The sequence below is a fragment of the Rhopilema esculentum genome, chromosome 6 (genome assembly GCF_057945365.1).
Source record: "Rhopilema esculentum isolate cy_ngs chromosome 6, ASM5794536v1, whole genome shotgun sequence".
NCBI lineage: Eukaryota > Metazoa > Cnidaria > Scyphozoa > Rhizostomeae > Rhizostomatidae > Rhopilema > Rhopilema esculentum.
Window position 1 is genome coordinate 3340438 of NC_142820.1, and position 21049 is coordinate 3361486.

General features: G+C 35.9%; 4 protein-coding genes across 5 annotated transcripts in view; 2 read left to right on the forward strand and 2 right to left on the reverse strand.

Moving 5' to 3' along the window:
- Positions 1-3272: 3272 nt before the first annotated feature.
- LOC135686446 (ubiquitin carboxyl-terminal hydrolase 38) lies at positions 3273-12325 on the reverse strand. Its single transcript, XM_089108991.1, has 8 exons — positions 11096-12325; positions 9869-9970; positions 8659-8820; positions 7682-7875; positions 7260-7356; positions 6108-6411; positions 4197-5407; positions 3273-3564 (listed from the first exon to the last, which is right to left on the reverse strand). Exons 1-8 carry the CDS (start codon positions 12056-12058, stop codon positions 3403-3405), a joined length of 3195 nt encoding a protein of 1064 aa, XP_088965117.1. The 5' UTR covers positions 12059-12325; the 3' UTR covers positions 3273-3402.
- On the forward strand, positions 10569-16137 carry LOC135686445 (uncharacterized). Its single transcript, XM_089108995.1, has 5 exons — positions 10569-10754; positions 12852-13131; positions 13819-15033; positions 15577-15685; positions 15981-16137. Exons 1-3 carry the CDS (start codon positions 10635-10637, stop codon positions 14172-14174), a joined length of 756 nt encoding a protein of 251 aa, XP_088965121.1. The 5' UTR covers positions 10569-10634; the 3' UTR covers positions 14175-15033; positions 15577-15685; positions 15981-16137.
- Positions 16138-16914: 777 nt separating this feature from the next.
- LOC148960087 (uncharacterized) lies at positions 16915-20388 on the forward strand. The gene is made up of 2 exons (XM_089109001.1): positions 16915-19091; positions 19825-20388. The coding sequence occupies exons 1-2, from the start codon at positions 17024-17026 to the stop codon at positions 20283-20285; spliced, it is 2529 nt and encodes an 842-aa protein (XP_088965127.1). The 5' UTR covers positions 16915-17023; the 3' UTR covers positions 20286-20388.
- LOC135686453 (UPF0462 protein C4orf33 homolog) overlaps positions 20370-21049 on the reverse strand; it is an 85823-nt gene continuing 85143 nt past the window's right edge. The window contains exon 7 of one of the 2 annotated variants that reach the window (XM_089109004.1): positions 20370-20677. The gene's annotated coding sequence lies outside the window, so the exon portion shown is untranslated. The remainder of the gene's footprint in view (positions 20678-21049) is intronic. The other variant, XM_065202684.2, reaches the window with a different exon arrangement.

Genomic DNA, 21049 nt, shown 5'->3' on the forward strand with positions numbered 1-21049 from the left:
CCATCCAAAAACTGAATGGTTTATCTCGCAATTCGATTTTCATGGAATCCAAAAAAATAAAATTGATGATGAACACTGGTATGATGTCGCAATTCAGCTACTGCACATTAATCTGGATGTTCCATGACAAAAATATTAATAACAAGATAAACAGGATACAGGAAAGTTACAAAGACAACACCTCTCCTTACGAGAAATTGTTAGAAAATGATATTTTGGTATCTATACATCAGAAGAACCTACAGTTGCTCATGGTTGAAATTTACAAAACAAGGGATCACTTGAATCCCTCGTTTATGATGGAAATTTTTAAGGAAAAGGCAATGCCGTATCAACTAAGAAGCTTGAGCAATTTAAACCTACCAAAAGTGAGAACCACATGCTATGGTACAGATACCGTAAGGTTCATGGGTCAAAGAATATGGGCAAAATTATTTAAACTTCAGTCTAAGTAGTGGTGTGATGGCAAAGTCGTTGATGGTGTGTGCTGGGCTGCAGAAATGTTCTACAACTCCAGACTTGTCTTCTTTTTCTTCGAATGTTCTGCAAACGAGAGTGTTCGTCGTCGAACACCCTTTACCCCCAACGGCATGAACAGAACCACCAACACTCTAACGCAGACAAAATCAATTTTGGCACGCAAATCGAGCGGGAGCAACAATAATAATACCCTGGGTGCCAGAGCCAAAGTTTCGAGCACGTAAACAGAACGCTCCTCCGCTTCTCCTCTCCTATCTTCTGTTCCCTCTTGAATCTATGTGGCTCTGGTACCCAGGGTACAATAATAGCACAAGGGCACAAGAGACCAGACAGTAGAAATGTTTGCTGATTATACCTCTTATGTTGCAAGTAAATTCTGAACTTGTTACTTATGATACCTCTAATTCGATTCTGACCCGAATCGATGTCGTCTTGGTAGATTTCATAATAGAATACAAGATGGAGCCAAACAAATGCTTTAAAAATCACAATATGCCTTTTTCTCGTTAGTTAGAATTTCGCCAACATCAGGCAGCTTTGGCTGTTTGTGGAAGAGGGAAGGACACAAATACGGAAAGACCTCTCGAGGGGAGACTCTGTCCCTTAGAAAATCAATATCCAAGTTGCAAAGTATTTGCGAGAATGTGTCTCCAGTGAGAACAGTAATCATTACCAAATACGTCAGGCTAAAGCTTTTCTACACAAAGATTGAGAATATTTTTTCTTCTGCTTAAAATTTCTATCATCAAGTGAGTACCTTTTCAATGACATTCCATTTGGAAAGTGTTCTTGTAGCATTAATTAGATCATCAAAAACCTACCTGTCAAATCTTACAATTTTGGCGTAAACTATTCGTAATTCCGGCGATTTTTAATACTTATTGCTTAAAATGAAAATCCCACGTTTTTTCTCCGTTTGCAATTTTTTAAATATGTTTGTTTTCAAAGAACTTTCTTTTTTATAAGAACCAGTAAATATAAGTTAAGGCTTACTGTTCTTATCTTTTTCGAAAATCTGAGGCTGGATTGTTTTTTATTTGTTTTTAAATTGATAGGATGTAAGCAGTACGATTGCTAGCTTTTTCGCTCTAGGGAGGTGTTCAGGCCTCATTTGCCAACACAGTGAGTAAGACAACCTTCATTTGCCGACAAGTTTGAATATTCACCTAAAAAGCATCCACACATGGCTGCAAATCCTGGTTTTTGAGATAAAATATTATTTACAATCGCATTTTACAGTAGCTCAGTCTCTAATTATTCTTAACTTGTTCTTAACTTTTGACCAATTTTGATGGTCGTGTTCTTATATAATTGTCCTTACAAAAAAGAGTGTTTGAAATATTTCGTACATGCAATAATCAAATTTATAGAAGTGAATTGGGTCTGTACCACATCTCTTTCAGCGTAACAAACTGCTTTTATATTGTGAATGACAACATTCTAAGATTTGACATTCTACGTTTATAGCTAACGGTACAATTAGGGGTCTAGACCTGAGTACCCCAGTCTAGTAGTAGAACTTAGGACAAGATGTAACTTGGGTCTATATCACGTGTTGCTCAGCGTAATTCTAAATTAATCCCCTGCACTTGCTAAATTAAAGAACTAACGAAGCAGTCAGCGTTGATAACAGGGCTTCAATTATGTCTCTCTTAGTCACATTTGCCGCTAAAATCAATTTTTTCATATAAATTCATAAATTTTGACTTAGAATTTCACTTTCAAAAGAACTAGCATTCAGTGAACTTGTTAAATTTTTAATGCACTTACGTAACATACTTGATAAGTTTATAATTTAATTGTTGAATTTTCATGCCAAATTTAAAGCTCAGCCTCGTTTTCATAAAGCCCAGCATTTTCGAGGCGCCTCTCTTGAAAAGGCGCAGAGATTGAACGCAATTTTTCAAGCCTCCATGTGCGATTAAGCAAACGTCGCACCAATAATTCGTCCTTTATCACGACCTTTCTGGCCTGAATTGTTTACTTTAATCTGTAGTATAACCTCACGGTTTTAAGTATTATTCGTGATATTTTTTCAACGATTGAAAAAACAGAAAAAACACACAAAATTTTGTTTGTCAACAAAACCTTCTTAATTTTTGCCAAACCTTCCGCCGAACCAGGTTTATAGACTTGTCTATTTCTTCTCTGCAAAGAAAAATGATTAGCTTTTGTCAGCATTAAACTAATTTTTCTTTGACAAACCTGACGCTTTCTTTAGATCCCTGAATTAAGTAGTGTCATTTGCAAAAACTGATAATACCGGTTACAATAGTAACTGCACTCACTTATGATATGACATTTTAAATTTCAGATGTTACAAGCCAATGAAAAGCAACAAAGTTAAGGACTGTTGAAGAATGTTTTAACCTGAAATCCATAAACATTTCAGAATAATTTAAACTAAGTTTTAACCATCAAGTCCGGTCACCTTGAACTTTAAAGGCTATCCCTTCCTTTTAAATTGGGGTGTTTATCTTTGCGTTTTGAACAGTTGTATTACATCGTAAATATTTGTAAATATTGTGGCAAATAATACATACATACATGCATATTACATACATACACAAACATACACACATACATACATATCAGCTTAATGAAAACAAAATTACTGTTTACTGGTTTTTCATTAAGTGCGCGATGCGGCGTAATAGGTATAAACGTGTAAACGCTTTCAGTGTATAGAACAGGACGGTTGAAAGTTTCTAGAACTAGTTTCACGATTAATGCGATCATCAATCTTTGGAAGGAAAGCCTAGCAGGAGGCAAGCACAAAGTTTCAACTGACAATGTTTTTCAATCCAATTCAGAACAACTATAATAAACTTTACAATAATAATAATAATAATTACATATTAAGTAGGAAATTTACTACAAAATCCCATACGGCAGCATTCGAAATTTAATTGTTGACATACATCAATATATGAAACGACTTGCACCAAAATCAAGTCCCCCAAACCCTCCTCCGAAATTCCCTGACGATCCTCCGTTGTTTTTATCGTCATCATCTTCATTCCATTTTCGAGTTTTTGGTTGCCAGTTTGTGTCGTATAAAAGTCTTTTTGCATTTCTTTGACCCTGTTAAGCAAAATATAGATAAATATACCGGGAGAATTGATTAAAGATGTAGTAATACAGATGAAAATGTGATACAAATTAATACAAGACACAAAGGCGATAATTTCATTTGGGGGCAAAATTAAACGCCGAGATTCATTAGATGATATGGGTTGACTACTGAATTTACTTTTCTTTGATAGCAAAACAATGCAAGAAGTCCTAACATAGTCTAAACTATCATTTGAAATACATTTTAGTTGAAAGAATTAATACCAAATACGTCACCTGTTGAGTTTTCATTAATGCTTGTAATGTGAGACGTAACGCTACGCGACTGAAAAGATCAGTGGCTATCTTGATTGACAAAAAGTTGCTTTCTATAACTGTTATTCTCCAAAAAACATACGCCCAAGTCAACAATAAGAGAAAGACAGAAATTCTGAAGATTCAAAAATGAGGAGAAAGCTTTTCAGACTACAAAATAAATTTCGCAGAGATACGAAGTATTTACCTTCTGCTAACAGCTTAAAACCTATTAAAACTTCGTTATAAAAGAGAACATTTTGATAATTAGAAGGAAAGACTCAGTGTCTGTGGTTGTCTGTGGTTCCTTATATAAGCATGAAAAAAAAGCTGAAGAAAAAAGGCACCTTAAAATATTCTCTGTTGTCTGCTTCAACATGTACACGCAGTTCTGGTTTGACCAAATGTTCATTTGTTTGGATATCATCATCAGCAGGGACCTCTTCGTAGATAAAAACGTATGGCGTGTCTCGTGGATGGTCATTTTGTATCTTCTCCACTTCTGATGCTTTGACGGCAGAGACTAAACTGTCGTTAAAAAGGTACCATTCGTTTTCAGGTTCCTCCGTGTTCGTGCAGTTCTTGTCGTGCAAGTTCCTGTTCGTGTTGCCTTTTTCGTGCAAGTTCGTATTCGCATTCATGCTCGTGGTCTCCATTTTCGAGCTTATTATATTTTCTTTTACCTCAATGTTAGTCGATAAATCGTAATGGTTGCTAGCCGTTGTGGCTGCTATATTTTTACTCAACACTGCATTGACGTTTTTAGACACACCTAGCATTTTGTCATCTATAAATCCTCCTTTGTCTGAGGGCGATGAAGAAGCTTCTTGACTCTCTGCACTATTTCCTAAAGTAGGGGATTTGCTTCTACAATAGGAGTAGTAATGACCGCTATCAGAAGACACTCCTGAGTGAACGACGACTGCGACAAGAGAATAGATTTTGCTTTCTTCGTTGTCAACCTTGAGAACAGGTTTCGCTGCATACTCTGCATTCAATGCGCGAGGGTACTCACCGGGGAAATATTCACTGCTATTGGTCGACTGTTCGAAACCATTTGGATGGTCTGCATCGACATCCATTGGCTCGACTGTAGTCTCTTTAGTACTTTTCTCTGTTGAGGCAACAAGAACTGGGACAGTGATTTCATTTGGAAACTTCACATTCTGCATTATTTTGCCACGTCTGTGCGCTTTTATGTCGTACGTGAAGCGTTTTAAGGTAAGCACAAGGAATTTCGGACATGAAGTTATAAGATGTCTTCGCTCCGCATCCTGCAGCGCAGAGCAATTATCACATCTGTATTGATTTTGACCATGAAGGCTTTCTGTGGTAAGATAGGAGTTGAGAAGCTCTTGCAAGCTATAAGAGCGGTCCTTACGCTTTTCAACAGTTAAAGTTGCATTATTTGTCATAACAGGAGAGCTTGTTGCAGAAGCTTGAGCTTGACCGACCGTATGTATCGAGTTCGAATCTAAGGCTTCCTTTGGATCGCCCGTAGCTAGTCCTTCACTGCCTTTCACACGACTGTTTATTCTCCCACTAGAGATATCACCCCCTGAAATAAACCAGACATGTTACTCAAAATTGCTTGCAAAAAAAGATAATATAAAAATAACGATAACAGAGTTGGCAAGTAAATTGAGTACCAGAAAGAACATAAAATAGTTTGATTGTTGAAAACATGATGTTTCGAGCATGTACTATCAAGTCATGATAACGAGTACATGCTCAAAACGTCGTGTTTTTAACAATGAAACTGTATCATTCTCATTTTAGAACTCATTTTATTTGCTAACTATGTTATCGTTATTTTGGATGAAATACCACACGCAACGTGCATATTTAAAGATAATATCAAGTTGAAAATACGCCTTTGTCAATATGGATAAATGTGTAGCAATGTGTGATGTTTTAAGGACTGCATAGACTTTCCTTGAGAAAGAATACATAAAATGTTGTTGGGAACACAGTGATCGTTATTTCAGTATCAGTTTCATAATAATAAGGAATAACTTTAAATATCATTGTTCATTGGGACATGATTAGGTGGCTTGAAACTTTGATGAATAATTTAATACATATATGCTTTTTATATGATGCAACTGAAACGCAGAACTTTTCAGATCTAAGATCTCATTATCTTCCAAATAAAGTACTCATAAATAGCGGTGAACACAGTGTTATAAAGTCTTGAGAAACTTATTCACAGATTATGTTAGTGGCTGGCAGTATATCTTGAGGTATAATTGGCCTACCTTTAAGCGAAAATGTTCTCTTGCCCTCTTCAATGTCATCATGGAATGCGAGTGGAATATCATTGAAAGCCTCAAACCGAGATGACACAGCATTACAATTCAAGCATTTCACGTCCACCCGGCATTCTCCTGTGAACATGCGGTGGATAGTCGTGTCTGCTACCTCACTGCCCTGCGATTTATCTTCCTGCTCTATCCTTTCAATAAGGTATTTCAAGAACTCTGAGCAATCTTGTTGCGCGCCAACTCGAAACCAGGGTGGCCTAGATATTTTGTAGAAGTCGTTTGGACTAATTGCTGAGCGCTGTGCAGAAATGAGATTTATCAGGAATGAGATTTCTGCTTTAGAAATGAAAGAACTTCATTCTTATTTCGAAAACTTCGGATTAATTCATGACGGAATCAGTTACAGCCCCATCACAGAAGGGACTCCGTAGTCAAAAACCTCGAAAATATAACGTCTACGGTGTTGGCCCAAAAATCTTTAAGTGGAGAACTCAGGAGCCGTGCGAGAGGGATTGGGTTGGCTTCTAGTGCTCCTTCGCAATCATCAACACATATGTGCACATTACACAGTACACTTTGCATAACATATATCTGAAATGAGGTTTGGGCTGTACGATACAGGCCAATGAGCATGCCCAAAATAGAGTCTGTAAATGGTAGTCTTACCCTAGCCCCCCTCCCCACACCCAAAGACTCCGAAAGCTATGTCTCAGCATTCTGTATGTAGATAAATTAAATGCTAGCGACACTTTGGCATCAGAACACTCCTTTGCCCAAGAAATCCTTTCTTACTAATAAAGAAATATTGATCAAGTAACTATTTGCTGATATGAAATCTGTCTATGCTGATACAAAACTACCATGTATGAAACCAAAAAACCTTACTCTGGTTTGCAAAACAAAACATTTGATAGAAAGGGGTTGCTAATCTTTTATCTTTGGGATTCGCAATCTTTTGAATTTGGTTGCAAAAACGGTAAGAAAGATTTCTGCTAAAAATTCCAAAAACTTCAAACTTTAACAGCACGAATCACGTATAGTCGAACAGACATTTCTATGATATTTAATGGATATTGAATAACATATTCCTTGTTTGTACAAAGCGTATAAACATTGTTGCATGTACATATTACAGTAACCATTTACCTCTGACAGCAGAAGAAAAGCGAAAAGCTTCGACAAGTTGTACATCAATGGAGCATTTCCTTCAGATAATGGCATCAACAGTAGCTTTGAGCGGAAACTACAAACAAATATTTTCATATCAATTGTTTTTCCTTATCAAACGCAATGTGATTACAACATAGTTATAAAAGGCTTTCATAAATCTTAGATTAAATTTTCTAATATAAATATAGATTTCATTGCAGTTTATCATGCTAAATCAAACTAAAATAAAATTAAACTTAAAGTTATAATGTTTTTCAATGTTCTTGATGGAATGAGCTCTAATTGAATAACTGATTTCTCCAAGTCATCAAAATAAATTGCTGAAAAACTAGCTGAAAAAACAGATTAACTTTAGATATAAATGCACAGAGAAGTTGATATTTGCAGACAATGATTACCTCTTAAGCATGAACAAAGATTGAATGACACTATTCATGTAACAAGTGTTCCCAAGGTTGGTTAGACCAGTTTTGCCTCTTACTTGCTTTCTAGATATTTCAGGACTGCTTTGAGGTGCAATAGCACCAGGCAATACAATACAACTTCTTGCAATCCATCTTTTCATATCAGCTTGGCTGGGTTCGGAATAATTCTGCAGTGAACAATGTCTGTTATTTCATGGATTGTGTATGAAGATAAACTATTACTGGGCAAAATATGGACTTGTTAATCAACCACAACTAGCTTTAAAACTGTACAGTAGCAGCTCATAACTCAACATTGCTGCAAAAGTATTGCATTCAACTGCATGTTTGTGGACTCTTAAGAAAACTCAATATAAGATTTTCATAAATGCCAGATGGTTCACTTGATGTGTTTGAAAAACATTAGGTCAACATTCAACTCATAATATTTTGGTATTTTGAAGGGAATGTCACAAGATTTTTAAAATAAACGTAAAAAAGACAAGCATTTGACTTTATTTGATCATTATATGACTTTATATGAAGGCAACCTATATATGATCAATCTATAGAAACACATCACTTGAGTATCAGTGCAATCTTATCAGGTTAATGGAAAAACTAATATATTGATAGCTTTTGAAAAAATGAATTGAGAATCAGATCAGGAAAGCATTAATCAAATATTGTTTTGCATTTCAGACTCATTTCTCACTTCCAAAAGCCTTTTTATTTCATAGGGCAACCAGTGAGTAGCCCCACACCTAATTTCATGTGTAACCTCAGCCTAGCTATAAACTGGAAGCTATAAATTGGATGATAGTGAGTTGGATAGATAGCTGCATCTTAGATTGTTATCAATGGGTCTGCAATTATGCCAATCCTGAACTGTTCTCGTGTTTGGATGGGCTCATCAGTTTAATAAAACATTAATAGCAAAGACAAAAAGAAAGCAAAATCGAAAAAAATACCTTTAAAATAGGGCGAACACTGTTGTAAATATTTGAATATCCTGGAAACATGTACATCAATGTGTAAACTAGCTCTGCTAATGTTCTTATGCATGTCTGATTTTTGGGATCTTCATTGTCTTTTTCAATTAGGTTAAACAATGATGGTATTCTTGGCGCAACCTAGGAAAAACAATATTGAGTTAATAACATCACAAATAACATTTGATATATAACCACAAAGCTAAACAATACAGAAAGAAAATTCAAAGAAGTTTTTCAATTAATTTAAAATCTATGACAAGTCAATCGTACAAAATATTTATCATTGTCTTTAATTAATTGTATATAACAAATACTCATTTTAAATTATTCCTAAGACCAGGAGATCAAAAAGTTACAAAATGGCCTCTTTATTTCCATGTAGTACAAATTTATTGCATGAATGAGCCATAAGTAAAATGGTGAAGCTGTCACTAAGAGGCAGCCAGAAAATTCAGAGAATATTCAAGCTACCTCTTAGCAAAGCATCAGATCCCCTTTTATCTCAGCTCTAATCAGATTTTTCTAAGTCCCATTAATTAAGAATTTACTACCTTGAGCCCAAATAGAGGAATTCAAACTAGGCTACATATTAATGAAAATGATATATCCTTTTTTATTAACTGGAAGCTCCAAACTAAAAAAAATGATATATCCTTTTTTATTAACTGGAAGCTCCAAACTAAAAACAAATCTTTTTCAAATTTGCTCTCTTTTCAGCTAAGAATCTTCTTTTATATTGAACCTTTATAAAAAAAATCAAATAGAATCAACTAAAAAAACCAGGAACATAAATGCGTGTATCAAACTGTTATTTCAAAGTTTATACTTACCTTAAAAAGTAATGTACAAATGTGTACAATTTTCAGTTTTGATTAAAAATATAAATATTTCTTATTCAACAACAATCATGTTATACATTAGAAATATACACCTTTGAATTGATACCATTAATAAATTTCTCATAATTTTTATGAGCCAATAATACAATAATAATATCATTGAGGTGGTTACACAGGTGATACTTGACATTATAGTTAACCTTGACGTGCTATATAGCCATAATAAAGAGCAACTTACACTGGCTTCCCAAATATTTTCTAATGGTTAAAACAACTCAAAGTATTACATTTCACATATGGCAGTCAAAAGATACGAAAATTTCAAACAAATTGCATGTGCCAAGTACCTTGTGAAAAATTTCAGGACTGTGCTGATAGATCAACATCATGAATGAAAAGACTGCAGTGGCAGCTTCTCTGGATTCTTTTGGAAACATGTGATTGAATACCTACAATATAAAAAATAAATGTAATCGAGACAAAAAAACACACTGCATTATAACAATACTCTGGGAGGAACTATGTCTCTATTAATCAATTTTCTCTAAATAATTGAAGTGACGCCAAATAAAAGCAGATTGCAGAGATGCATCAGTTTAGCATAACTGCGCTGACAACAATTTATCTTTCAAGAGTAAAGCTATTGAAAACTTGTATGGCCTTTGTTTGCCATGCCAAGAATAAATTGAAAAACAGAACACATGTACCTTAAATCAATTGATTGTTAGAACTATCAAATCATTAGGTATAATTTAGGATACGATGAAGAATGTTTGACAATTTATTCTTCCATTACAAGGGGAGATGTTATGATACAAAGTTCAGTTTCTGCATGGCTGTTTGAGTAATAATAACAGAATAGCTGGAAGAATTATTACGCATAAATTAAAAACACACCTATAGAAAATTTCATAAAATTTCTTCAAATAAAACTTTAAACTTTCATAAATTGGATTAAGCACATTATCTGTGCTTAAATTTATCTGGCTGTTTCTCTCACTGATCTGGAAAAAAGACTAGATCCAATAACCTATTGTTCTCCTACATCAGCATGATGAAGATGATCGAGTCTCATCATCTTGAGACCTCTCGTGCCTAAAGCTTAGGGCTGCTATGAAAAAGCAAGTTGAACTGGAAACAACACGATTGTTCTCTAGTCTCTTACAACCCGGCAAGGTCTCAAGATGGAGGCTGCAATGTGGAATCAACACTGGGCTGGAGAAGCTAAATCCTGTGAGTCTTTTTTGAGATCAGCGATTTTTCTTTAAACTCCAGCACTTTTGAAGTGAAGTACTTCATGATGATAAGTTTGCATTCCATTGGTTTCTTTCTTTAATCAAACCCAATAGTGGCCAGGATTATTGACAGGGTGGAATCTACATGAAGCTCACCCCGGACATATGCCAATAAACAATAGAAAGACAATGGGAAATTGTTAGTCTATGCTGGATATCTCCGGCGCAAGCTACATGGATTCCACACTGGGATTATTGACAAGGCCAGATTAATTTTTCAAAGTAAAGAAAGGGCAAAGCTCTAGGTATCTATCTAGGTAATATGAAATAATTATTTACCACAACTGCCTTCTTTTTAACAACTTGTGCAACAACCTGACACCTCTTTCCATCATCAAGCAGTTTTTGGCACACTGTTATTATCCACTCATCCAGGTTTTGGCTTTTTGGCCATGCAAGCCAATCAATTAGCTTACAAAGTGCCAAATCAAGTTTTTTATCTGTAACACTTGGATTACTGCAAATTGTTTCCGCAATGCCTTCCGCATATTCCTTTGGTATAGCTGTCAGGAGTGGAGTTAATGTAACACTAGATGGTTTCTCTTCCTGTGTCAACACACTGAAAATTTCACCAAGAGCTTGCTGGACAAATGTTTTATCTGTTGCTAAGATTTTTGCAAAGAAGTTGCTGATTAGGTTGACATTGTTGACAGCCTGTTGGGTCACTTCTACCACTGGTAAATTTACTGAGCCTATGTCCTTCATTAATGAAAATGACCTTAATAGACTAACAGTCTTTGAAATTAATTGGTTGTAACCAGTATTTATTGAGTCAACATTCCAATTGCGAATTGCAGCATCTGCAATAGCTGCACATAAAGCAACTGAATCTTCCTCTAAGAAACAATTGATAACTTGATCCATTATTTTCTTTGGTATAACACCAGAACCTGTAGTCCTTAGGATTGACAAAACATGAGACAAGAGTTCATAAAACGCTTTTCTATGGCTAACATCTGCACCTCTATGCGATGGAATAGTGACAACGAGCTCTTCAAGTTTTTTACTCATAAACTTTCCAGCAACCTCAGGATGTGTTCGAACAAACCTGTTCAAGATCCGCTTCGTCATGACATCGTACTTCGATTCATGAGAAGAAACCAGGATTGTCCGAGTACAGCTGTCTAATATGTTTTGGATAGTGCTTTCATCTGTTATAGTGGATGCACACTTTTCAAAAAAGGCAATCTTCATTTCTTCTGGCCAGTCTGAAAGCAACATTTCTTCAATTGCCTCTGCCATCCTCGTTTCCGAACCCTCCGGTGACTTCGATCAATAGGCCTAAAGGCGGCGTTTCCGTGACTGGGCTTTGCGCAGCTAAAATGAGAAAAATACCACTAAAAGAAGCAGCTTCTGTGAATCTTTGGCAGCTTGTTCTCGTAAGCGATCCTTGTAAGTACTGAACTAGAGAGCAGATAAAACTCCTCTCGTCATAAAGTCGTTACAAATGAATTGAACTCCGACAAGCGAAATAAATACTGAAAAGCTCCTTCGCAGAATGCAACTGGAAGGAATTTCAGAAAGAAAAGAGATTGCGATCATTTCTCGAAGAATCCAGGTTCTTCCCACCTGATCTCGACGCCAACGTCATTTACTTGCTTAGTTCGATGGAAATCTGGCAGTGAAACATAGGGTATATAATAAAACACCCAGCTTCGTATATTCTCCCCGGTAGGCTATTCAGCATTTATGCAGGATAATTAGAGGACAGAAGAATGGCAATTGCAATCCCTTTTCGATTTAGCATTTATTTCTATTTGACTATTAAAATACTTTGAATTTCAATTTGAACTTCAGTCACGAAAATATACCATTTCCACGTCGCTGGCCTAGCTACGCTAAAGTCACAATGTAAAATTGGGCCAACCCGGTGTCGAGGCAAAGGCAGCCATTGTGACGTCAGATTTGAGAGAATCTTTTGTTGATTAAAATATATTCTTACATAAAATTTTGCAGTTATTCAGTTTTCAGACAGACCTACAGTACGATGAAGGTATCTGCGTCTCTCATTTTTTTACTTTCAATCTCATTTCAGATTTTTAATAGTTTACCATATCGACATAGGCAAGGATTTGCACCTGGTTCAAAGATAAAATTGGGCACGGTTGAAAAGCAAAGCGATTGGGACAGATTTCACCGAAATGCTAAGAATCCCGTTCACTTCAAAACCTTCCAGAATAAGAAATTACTTGACGGAAAAGAATCAAAACATCACTTTTACAAAACCGACGAGTCACATGCAAAAGACGTAAAAGGAAGAAAGAAGTTTGGGAAACCCATCGAAGATCAGCTGGACAATGAATCTTTTTTCTCAGGTATCTAAAAAACAAGATATTTTCAAAAGCCATGTCTGTTGTGCCCTTCAAAATGCCGTTAATCAAGCAAACCTCTGACATGAAGAAAACATGAGTTAGATACTTTTAAATGAATGTCCGACTCAACAATAACATTGCATATAGCAAACAGGTATTCTGCTTTCAAACTCAAGCCCAAAAACTTCTCTAGCATATCGTTTTAGTTACAAGTTACGTCGATGTACATAGTTGATTGATTAATATTAATAATGTAAATTGTGAGATAAGATGACATGATTCTTAAAATTTAAGAAAGCGAGCATAAATTTTTACTTAATTAGCTGTTGGGCACATGGGAAAAACTCAAGCGGAGCATTCAAAGCCATGTGCTCAGTTGACGTGATTTGACAATAAATAGATTTTACAAAACTACTTGGATTGAATATCAACAGTAAAAATTAGCAAATATTGATTACCAGTTTTTTGTGTTAAAGTAACTAAAAACAAAGTAAAATGGAGTAAAGTGAGGAAAAGGAGGAAATACGAAAAGGGTTTACAGTATGTACGATTATAAGCATCAAGTTCATAAGATTAGAACCCTAAGCATAGGAAGGACTTATTCTAGTTATAATTATATTTAAAAATGCTTTATGTAGTTATAATTATGTTTAAAAAATGTTTTATCCGGCAAATTGTATTGATACGTAGGAGAGAGCCATGCTTCAAAGAAAAACGGTGAGCTGTTTCAAGACTCCTTTCAAAACAAAGTGAATGAAATTTCCAGTGACAGCAGTGCAACAGGAAATACAACACCGAAGATTGGGAAAGTAGTGATAGCTAAACATAAATCGAATGATCCATCTCACGTAAAATGGTCTTCAAAACGTGAGTTCAATTTCACATATAGTGCGGAATCTCGTAATGGGCAGAAAATGAATTTCTATTTCATTGAAAGGCATATTACCCTGCATATTTTGCCATGCACAAACGAAATGGAAGGATGTGGACGTGCAACAACACAAATGCCTTTTTTTGAAGAATTTGATAACTTCTATTGTAAATAGTTAGTGATTTTATCAACACAAAAAAGGAAAAGCGGTTATAGCCTATCCCCTAATCATTGCGACTTATGACATGTCCTTTATCCGTCTCTCTATTACCTCAAAGTCATTAGATTTGGAATTAAAGTGAACTTTTATTTAAATGTATATAGAAAAGGAGATTTGTATCCAGGCTCATATCAATTTGTGCACAGTTTGAATTAAAATATTAAACCAGTTATAACAGAAGATATCTAGAGAGAAAATAAGCTCTATCTATCTGTGTTTTTTAGCCGTGAACTACACTGTTGGGAGGGGTGCAAGAAATAAGGTTTAGAGTCTGATATAGTTATTTAAAGAGATTTTGATCACCGCTGAGCTTTTATTTTTACTCTGAGCCAAAAATTCATAATAACGAGCCCTCTCAAGAATTCTTTGGTAAAGCTAAGTTTGATACTCTGTTTCATATAGAAAAAGCAAAGCAGTTTAAAAATTTCTCAATAATTTTTTGGAGGCAATTGCATATTCTCGTTTTCAGCAAACAATTGGCTAAATACCACTAGACTGAAGTCTCAATTCGTGCCTATCACTGCTGTCAATAACTAATAATTACTGCGGGATCCCCAAAGGCGAGAGAGGCTGGGGTGCTATCTCCTACTCATTTTTGGTAACCAAAAGAGCTCTATGCAAAATCATTTGTTAAGAATTTTCAAATCGCCCTTTGCTCAATACATGAAGTACAGATTTTCAATGCAATTCAAGTAAAATGCATTGCTTGTTTTTTAGAGAAAAATAGGGTCAGCAAGGCTGTTGTCATTCTTCTGAGTGTAATCAGTGCTCTGATTGTGACAGTATTGTTGATTGCCCTCTGTTCCAATGTAAGGTAAGTCCTCAAAGAATTATTTCCATGAATAAGTACGATTTCTTTATTAGATCCAGACAGAATTGATGGCATAACTATCTAGCAAACGTACCCCGAATATCTATGAGCTTGAACCAAGTTAACTCTTGTATGAAGAAAATTGAACGTTTTGTCATCAGGACTAAACTGGGCAAAACCACATTGGATCATAGGCACAGGTATGAGGGGGGGGGGAGGGGGTAAAGGACTTGATCATGGCACATTAACACCCATGGTAGCTTTTAACATTGAAGTACTTTTCAGGAAACAGCCAAAAGGCAGAATATCTTCTCCATTCGAGAAATGGCAAAGCAAAAAGTATCCTTATTTTATTGGAGATTCTTAATCAAAAGGACCTTTTTAATGCATTCTCTTGTCCGTTTCGAGATCAAAATGTCTGACGCCTTTTGTGAATAATATGAACCTCTTTTTATAAAAATGTGTCCATTTTAGTACTGGAGCCAGACCTGGGTAAGTTAAAATTCGCCGTCTATGCATTGAAAAACAAAGGATTTCATTTTTTAGTCCACGATTTGCTGATTGGATGGCTAGAAGGAACAGAGTAGGGTATATACCTTTAAACACAATTGATCTGGAGGATGGCCAAAGGAAAACTGTTGGAACAAATGAAACGGTTGGCAAATTTGACTTTTATTGTATTTTAGCTGAATGTCCTCTTCCGTGCTTCAAAATTATAAAAATCATTACGACTCTTTAAAAAAGAGCTTGCACAAAAAAAGAAATATTGTTTTTAAGATATACTTCCATCTTTCCTTAGAGATGATTCATAAGCTTTCTTAAAGATAAGCTATTTTTAATCAATCTTGAATGTAGGAATGGTATTTCGGTCTAGATAACAGTAAATTCGAATAAATACTTTATGATATATTTGTATGTTAGGGCTTATTTTTAATGTTTGATTATTATAGGTCACCAAAACCATTCCTCAAGACGCATATACCAAGCGTGATCAAAGCTCAAATTCGGACGAACATTATTTGAATACGAACAGTACCAGGTCCGCTTCAAATATCCAAGAAAGTTCTGGCACCATCAAACTCAACCAAGCGGCGATCCGGAACAGTCACAGCGGTATTATATTACAAAAAATTATTTTTACTGCCTCGAATTTATTTAGAAATATGATAGAAAGACGTGTGTTGCTAAATTGTAAGCTGACCACCAGTAGAGCCTTTGTAGGGAGGACACAGAGTCATAAACCTTCCGATTTCGTTAGATGATTTGCCATGTATGTTTTACCCTGGGTATTCGCAGTTGCTGCCGTTAAATTTTTGCGGCTCTGGTACCCAGGGTATGTTTGTTTAAACATCTTCAAAAATCAGGCCTATAGAGTGAAGGGGAGGTGGGAGGGACAGGCTGCTCAAAGCCCATAGCCAGTTATAGCTAAAACAAAGCTCTAAACAATTACAGCGATAGCAACAATCACAGATTAATGTAATCACCAAGGGTCCTAACTTGTTTTGCCCCAGGACCCAAAAAAGCTTTCAGATGGTCAAATGCAACTATTTTTATGATTTTCTTCTAAACTTTAGAATACAAAAACTGGGAAAACTGCAGAAAAACTGCAATTCGACGAAGAACAAGGTTACGCAGCAAGAAATGTACTTACAAAAATATGGACGTAGAAAAATAGCATCAATAACTCACATAAGCATTTAAAGACAATCAGGGCTTTATCAGCTTGACTATAGCGAAGCAAATTAAAATATTCAGATATAAGATATCCTTAATAATTTAAGCATAGCAGACCTTTTTGCTCGTTTTCTTGGTAAAAAATCGCAATTCAAGTTACTGAGATTTCTTTCAGGTAAAGCAAACAATCACTTGAGCTTCCTTTTTTAAGATGTAATTGTTTATTTTCTGTTCTAATATAGATACAGGCATCGACTGTGAATCTTCAAAAGACATTGAAAGCAGAGACGAGGACATTACAGCCCCAGTCTCTTTGGACATGTCTTCGTTATCAATGATCTACATGGGTATATACAACGTCATTGAGACAGATTCAAGCAGTGATGGAAGCAGCTCACCTAGCTCAACTTCAAGTGAGATTGACGTCATAAAACAAGACACGACGGTAGGATGCTCTGACTGGCCATCGTATGTTGCCGGAAGAATTAAGAACAAATTGCCGAGAAAGGGATCTGCAGAGAAGAGAGAGACAGGCAAACACTTTGTGGCTTTAGATAAAGTGTGTGCATCAGTCCTAGCCAAAGATGTAATCACTCCTCCTGAAAATGTTCAAATGCCTATTAGAAGTAAGGAAACAATCGCTCTGCCAAAATTCAACACAAGCTCCGATGATAGACTCTATAAACAAGGAATCTACGAGACATTCACTTCTTACAAAGATGGCTTTACAAAGAAGAAAGCTGGTAAAATTAAGAAGGATCGTCTAACTGAGAGCAAAGAAGTTCCTAGAGGGGATCTAACCTTGGCGAAGAAACAAGAACATATAAGCTTTGAAGGTGATTCATCTACAAACGCCATAGGTCAGAATTACTTAGAGCCTACCGGAGCAAGAGAGAGAATTAATGCATTATTAGAAAAGAGGAAGAAGCTTTTAGGCGGAAACAATACATTAGCAAGATCTTCCCATTTCATAAAAGGAAAGACGCGATTAGAGAGTTTAACGGGAGACAGACGTCATACCATGCCAAAAGGGCAAGTAGAGGCTTTGAACTACAAATTTTCATATGGTTGCTACGACTCAGAAGAAGAAGAAGGAACGATTGATATAAAGCAAAAACTGTTTATTAACTCCAGGAAAACTACAGAGCGTCAAGCGTCTTTAGCAAATGGATTTAAGGACAAATGTGATGCTACAAAGGAAACCAGTTTAGAAGAACAAGACAGTAGTGTGGACTGGGATGAGTTAATTGCTGAAAGAGTTAAGTGTGGCCTTGAAACAAAGGCAAACCTACAAGTTAGCAAAGAAGAACTACATGGCTTGCAAGACGCAGGCCCTGGCCATTCTGATCATAACCGCAAGCTGAATACCCCGAATGAAGAGGATCATACACCCAATGATAGAGCCTATAGAAATGAATTGCCTACTATATCCGAAATGGCAAAGAAACAAATAAAGGTATACGATGCAGTCATGAGGGGGGATCTTCTAAGCCCTAGTTGTCATGGATATGAGGAACTGGCAGCATGTCTAAAAAACTGGAGGGATGAAATAGGCCCAGTACGCTCTGTTGAGGACTGGGGTGATTATAATTACACTCCAGCTTGTTTAAGATATGAAACACCTTTGCCACTAAGAGACAGGACGAAAGGATCTGGAATTAGAAAAGGCACATTGCTTGGGAGTCGCAGTTCTAATTCACTCTTTGAGGGCGATGGTCCTGAAACTTGTAAAAAAATATGGACTGCCCTGGAGCACCTAGTGGACAATGAATCAGTAATAGAAGACGTGAAAAATGTTGATATCGAGCGAAATTCTTTGAATACATCGTTGAAAAATACTGCGGAGGAACACACAGAAGCATCTAAAACTGTGGATGCCAGCAATGAAGTTAATTTGCAGAATCTTGATGATAGAGTCAAAGAAAGATTGGCTCATGAAAACATAGAAGATATGCATAGTGCTATGCACACTAATTGTCACATCAAAAATGACATTGAGGAAAACATTTATTCAAACAATGACTCAAAGAGAGCAGAAACATCTTTCGATGATACTAAAGAAAGAGAAGTGCGAAAAATAAATGAGTTATTTTCTGAAAAGGACTCTGAGGTCGATACAAGTCAGGGCTTCCTGAAAAATTATTGTGAGAATGGAAAAGCAGAGTCGATCAGAGATGCAGACCAAGTATCAGACAGTAACAGCTCCTCGACGTCATCGTTATGGAACGTAACGGCAGAATCTTCAACAACAAGTGGCAGTTTGGCATCAGCTCTAAACGAGTGTTTTTCAGTTGATGATATATGTCATTATTCTGAAGAATTTGTTCTGACAAGAGATGTTGCAGTTAAAGAGAATCAGTCCAATTATAGCAAAATCTTGCAGAACGGTAAGCTTAAAGTACCTCTAAGCATCAATTTATTCATACCCCAACATGAAAGCTCTCATACAACATCTATTTAAATGCTCTATGCTAGATGATAATATACTTTAAACATGTTTGCTTTGTCAAAAAATGGCAAATGTCTTCTTTTAGCAAAAACCTTCTTTAAAAGGGTATTGACACTTCTTTAAACTGAGTTTAGGGTTGATTCTCCTTGCTTAGAGTGGCAAGTTAACTAGTATTGTATTAAAATTCTAGTTTAAATTCGAACAGGCAAAAGATTCTTGCATAATTTATTGCATAATTTATATCATCGTTCTCAGATTGTGATTTAGTTTCAATTCTTTGACAAACCTTTGCACTTATTATATCTAAAAAAGAGCCATAGCTAGTATTGTTTCTTAGGAAGTTTGTTCCCCTCCTAAAAAGATCTCATATTCAAATGGACATTTCCTTCTGTTCTTATTTTTCTAAAACCATTGCACCCCTGAAAGAATTCTGTTTTATCTACAGTTCTCTAATTTTTCATATTGATGTATTCAATCGTTTGCAATATTCGACAGTTTGAGTTTATTACCGTTTTTTGTACAAGATATGCTGTTAAAAGCGACGAGCAAATGTATGAAGCTCAAAAATCATTTTTTCAAAAATGCTAGCTATATTTTTGATATGTTTGCATCTTTTGGTTATATCATTTCCACATAAGGTTTAAGTATTAAGAAACGTTTCGTGATTGCAGAGTTCTCCCGTGCCATGTTGCCCAAACTGGCTCTTAAGCAATCTTCAGCGTTCAAAGCCTTTGGACATTTGCGGAGGTCAATGAGTGACAGTGGCATTAGTATTCTGTCCCGTTCTGCTGCAAATACCTCAACAATCCAAGATTTGAGCTTCCAGAAGAATAAAGCGACTGGGGCGCTCAAAAGCAAATCAAATATTGAAATTCAAAGTGGGAAAACTTTGGCTGATCATTCGGCTCAATCCATTACAGAGGCCACAAACATTGTATCTGATAAATGTCTGCAAGTAGGAAAAGCTGGTAGATTTTCAAAGAAACGATGGAAGTTCATTAGAAGAATGTTCAGGTCAAAAAAACGTGGCATCGAATTGACATCTAATAAAGGCTGGCCTGCTGAGCACGAAGGAATAAAGTCATTTCCAAAAAGAAAGAGATTTTTCGAAAAAACCAAGAACAAAACCTAGTCTGGTTGTATTTCGTAACGTAATGTAATATTTAAATTATGCTTTCACCTACATGCTCATGACAAGGAGTAAATTTATTTTGTTATTTTTTCTGAGCTATCTAAAGGTCGATTCCATCTAGCCCTAAAAAGGGTTATTTTATTCATTGCTTCACGATTGCTTGTCTCAATGCCAATAACAAAATTTTGAAAGAGTACAATGAAAAAAGAGTCACTTTCCCCGAAAAATGTAATATTAATAGTTAAAATGCTATGTTGTGCAAAATATATAAATACATTTATATATAAGGTTTGCGGTACACTAGTTTTGTTCAACCGATGACCAACAATGACGTCATTCTTCAAAATTGAAAAGCAAACTGGAAGATGTGCGATTGACTTGAGCTATCTCATCTAAAATGGAATGATGATAACTTTAAAGTAGAGACAAAATTATTTTGAAATTGAAAAGCACTAGTTTTTTTCTCGAGAACATTTTAACATGACTTGCCAAGGTCCTGTTAGTTTGTGTTACGAAAACCTGTTAGTTTTAGACATTCACTGGTAAGCAGTGGCTACAACCATGGATAAAGAAGGTGAGGAGGAGCGCATGTATGCATGTGGGGGGGGGGGGGGTGCACATGTAAGCCAAGATGGGGCACTTCCATGAGCTGCAAATGAATACTTAAACCCTGTAAACCGAAATTTTTGAAACAAACGTATTGCCCAAAAACTTTGGATGCGGAAAGAGATTAAGGAAACTCATGAAGAGTGACGTACAATGCC

Coding starts and splice junctions, on each gene's coding strand:
- LOC135686445 (XM_089108995.1), top strand. CDS start 10,635: ATGAAAAAGCAAGTTGAACTGGAAACAACACGATTGTTCTCTAGTCTC. Junction 10,755..12,851: donor GGCTGGAGAAGCTAAATCCT/GTGAGTCTTTTT, acceptor ATCTCATTTCAG/ATTTTTAATAGTTTACCATA. Junction 13,132..13,818: donor CAATGAATCTTTTTTCTCAG/GTATCTAAAAAA, acceptor ATTGATACGTAG/GAGAGAGCCATGCTTCAAAG.
- LOC135686446 (XM_089108991.1), bottom strand. CDS start 12,058: ATGGCAGAGGCAATTGAAGAAATGTTGCTTTCAGACTGGCCAGAAGAA. Junction 7,876..8,658: donor GTGTTCGCCCTATTTTAAAG/GTATTTTTTTCG, acceptor TGTTCACTGCAG/AATTATTCCGAACCCAGCCA. Junction 7,357..7,681: donor TCTTTGTTCATGCTTAAGAG/GTAATCATTGTC, acceptor ATTTGTTTGTAG/TTTCCGCTCAAAGCTACTGT.
- LOC148960087 (XM_089109001.1), top strand. CDS start 17,024: ATGTCTTCGTTATCAATGATCTACATGGGTATATACAACGTCATTGAG. Junction 19,092..19,824: donor TAGCAAAATCTTGCAGAACG/GTAAGCTTAAAG, acceptor TCGTGATTGCAG/AGTTCTCCCGTGCCATGTTG.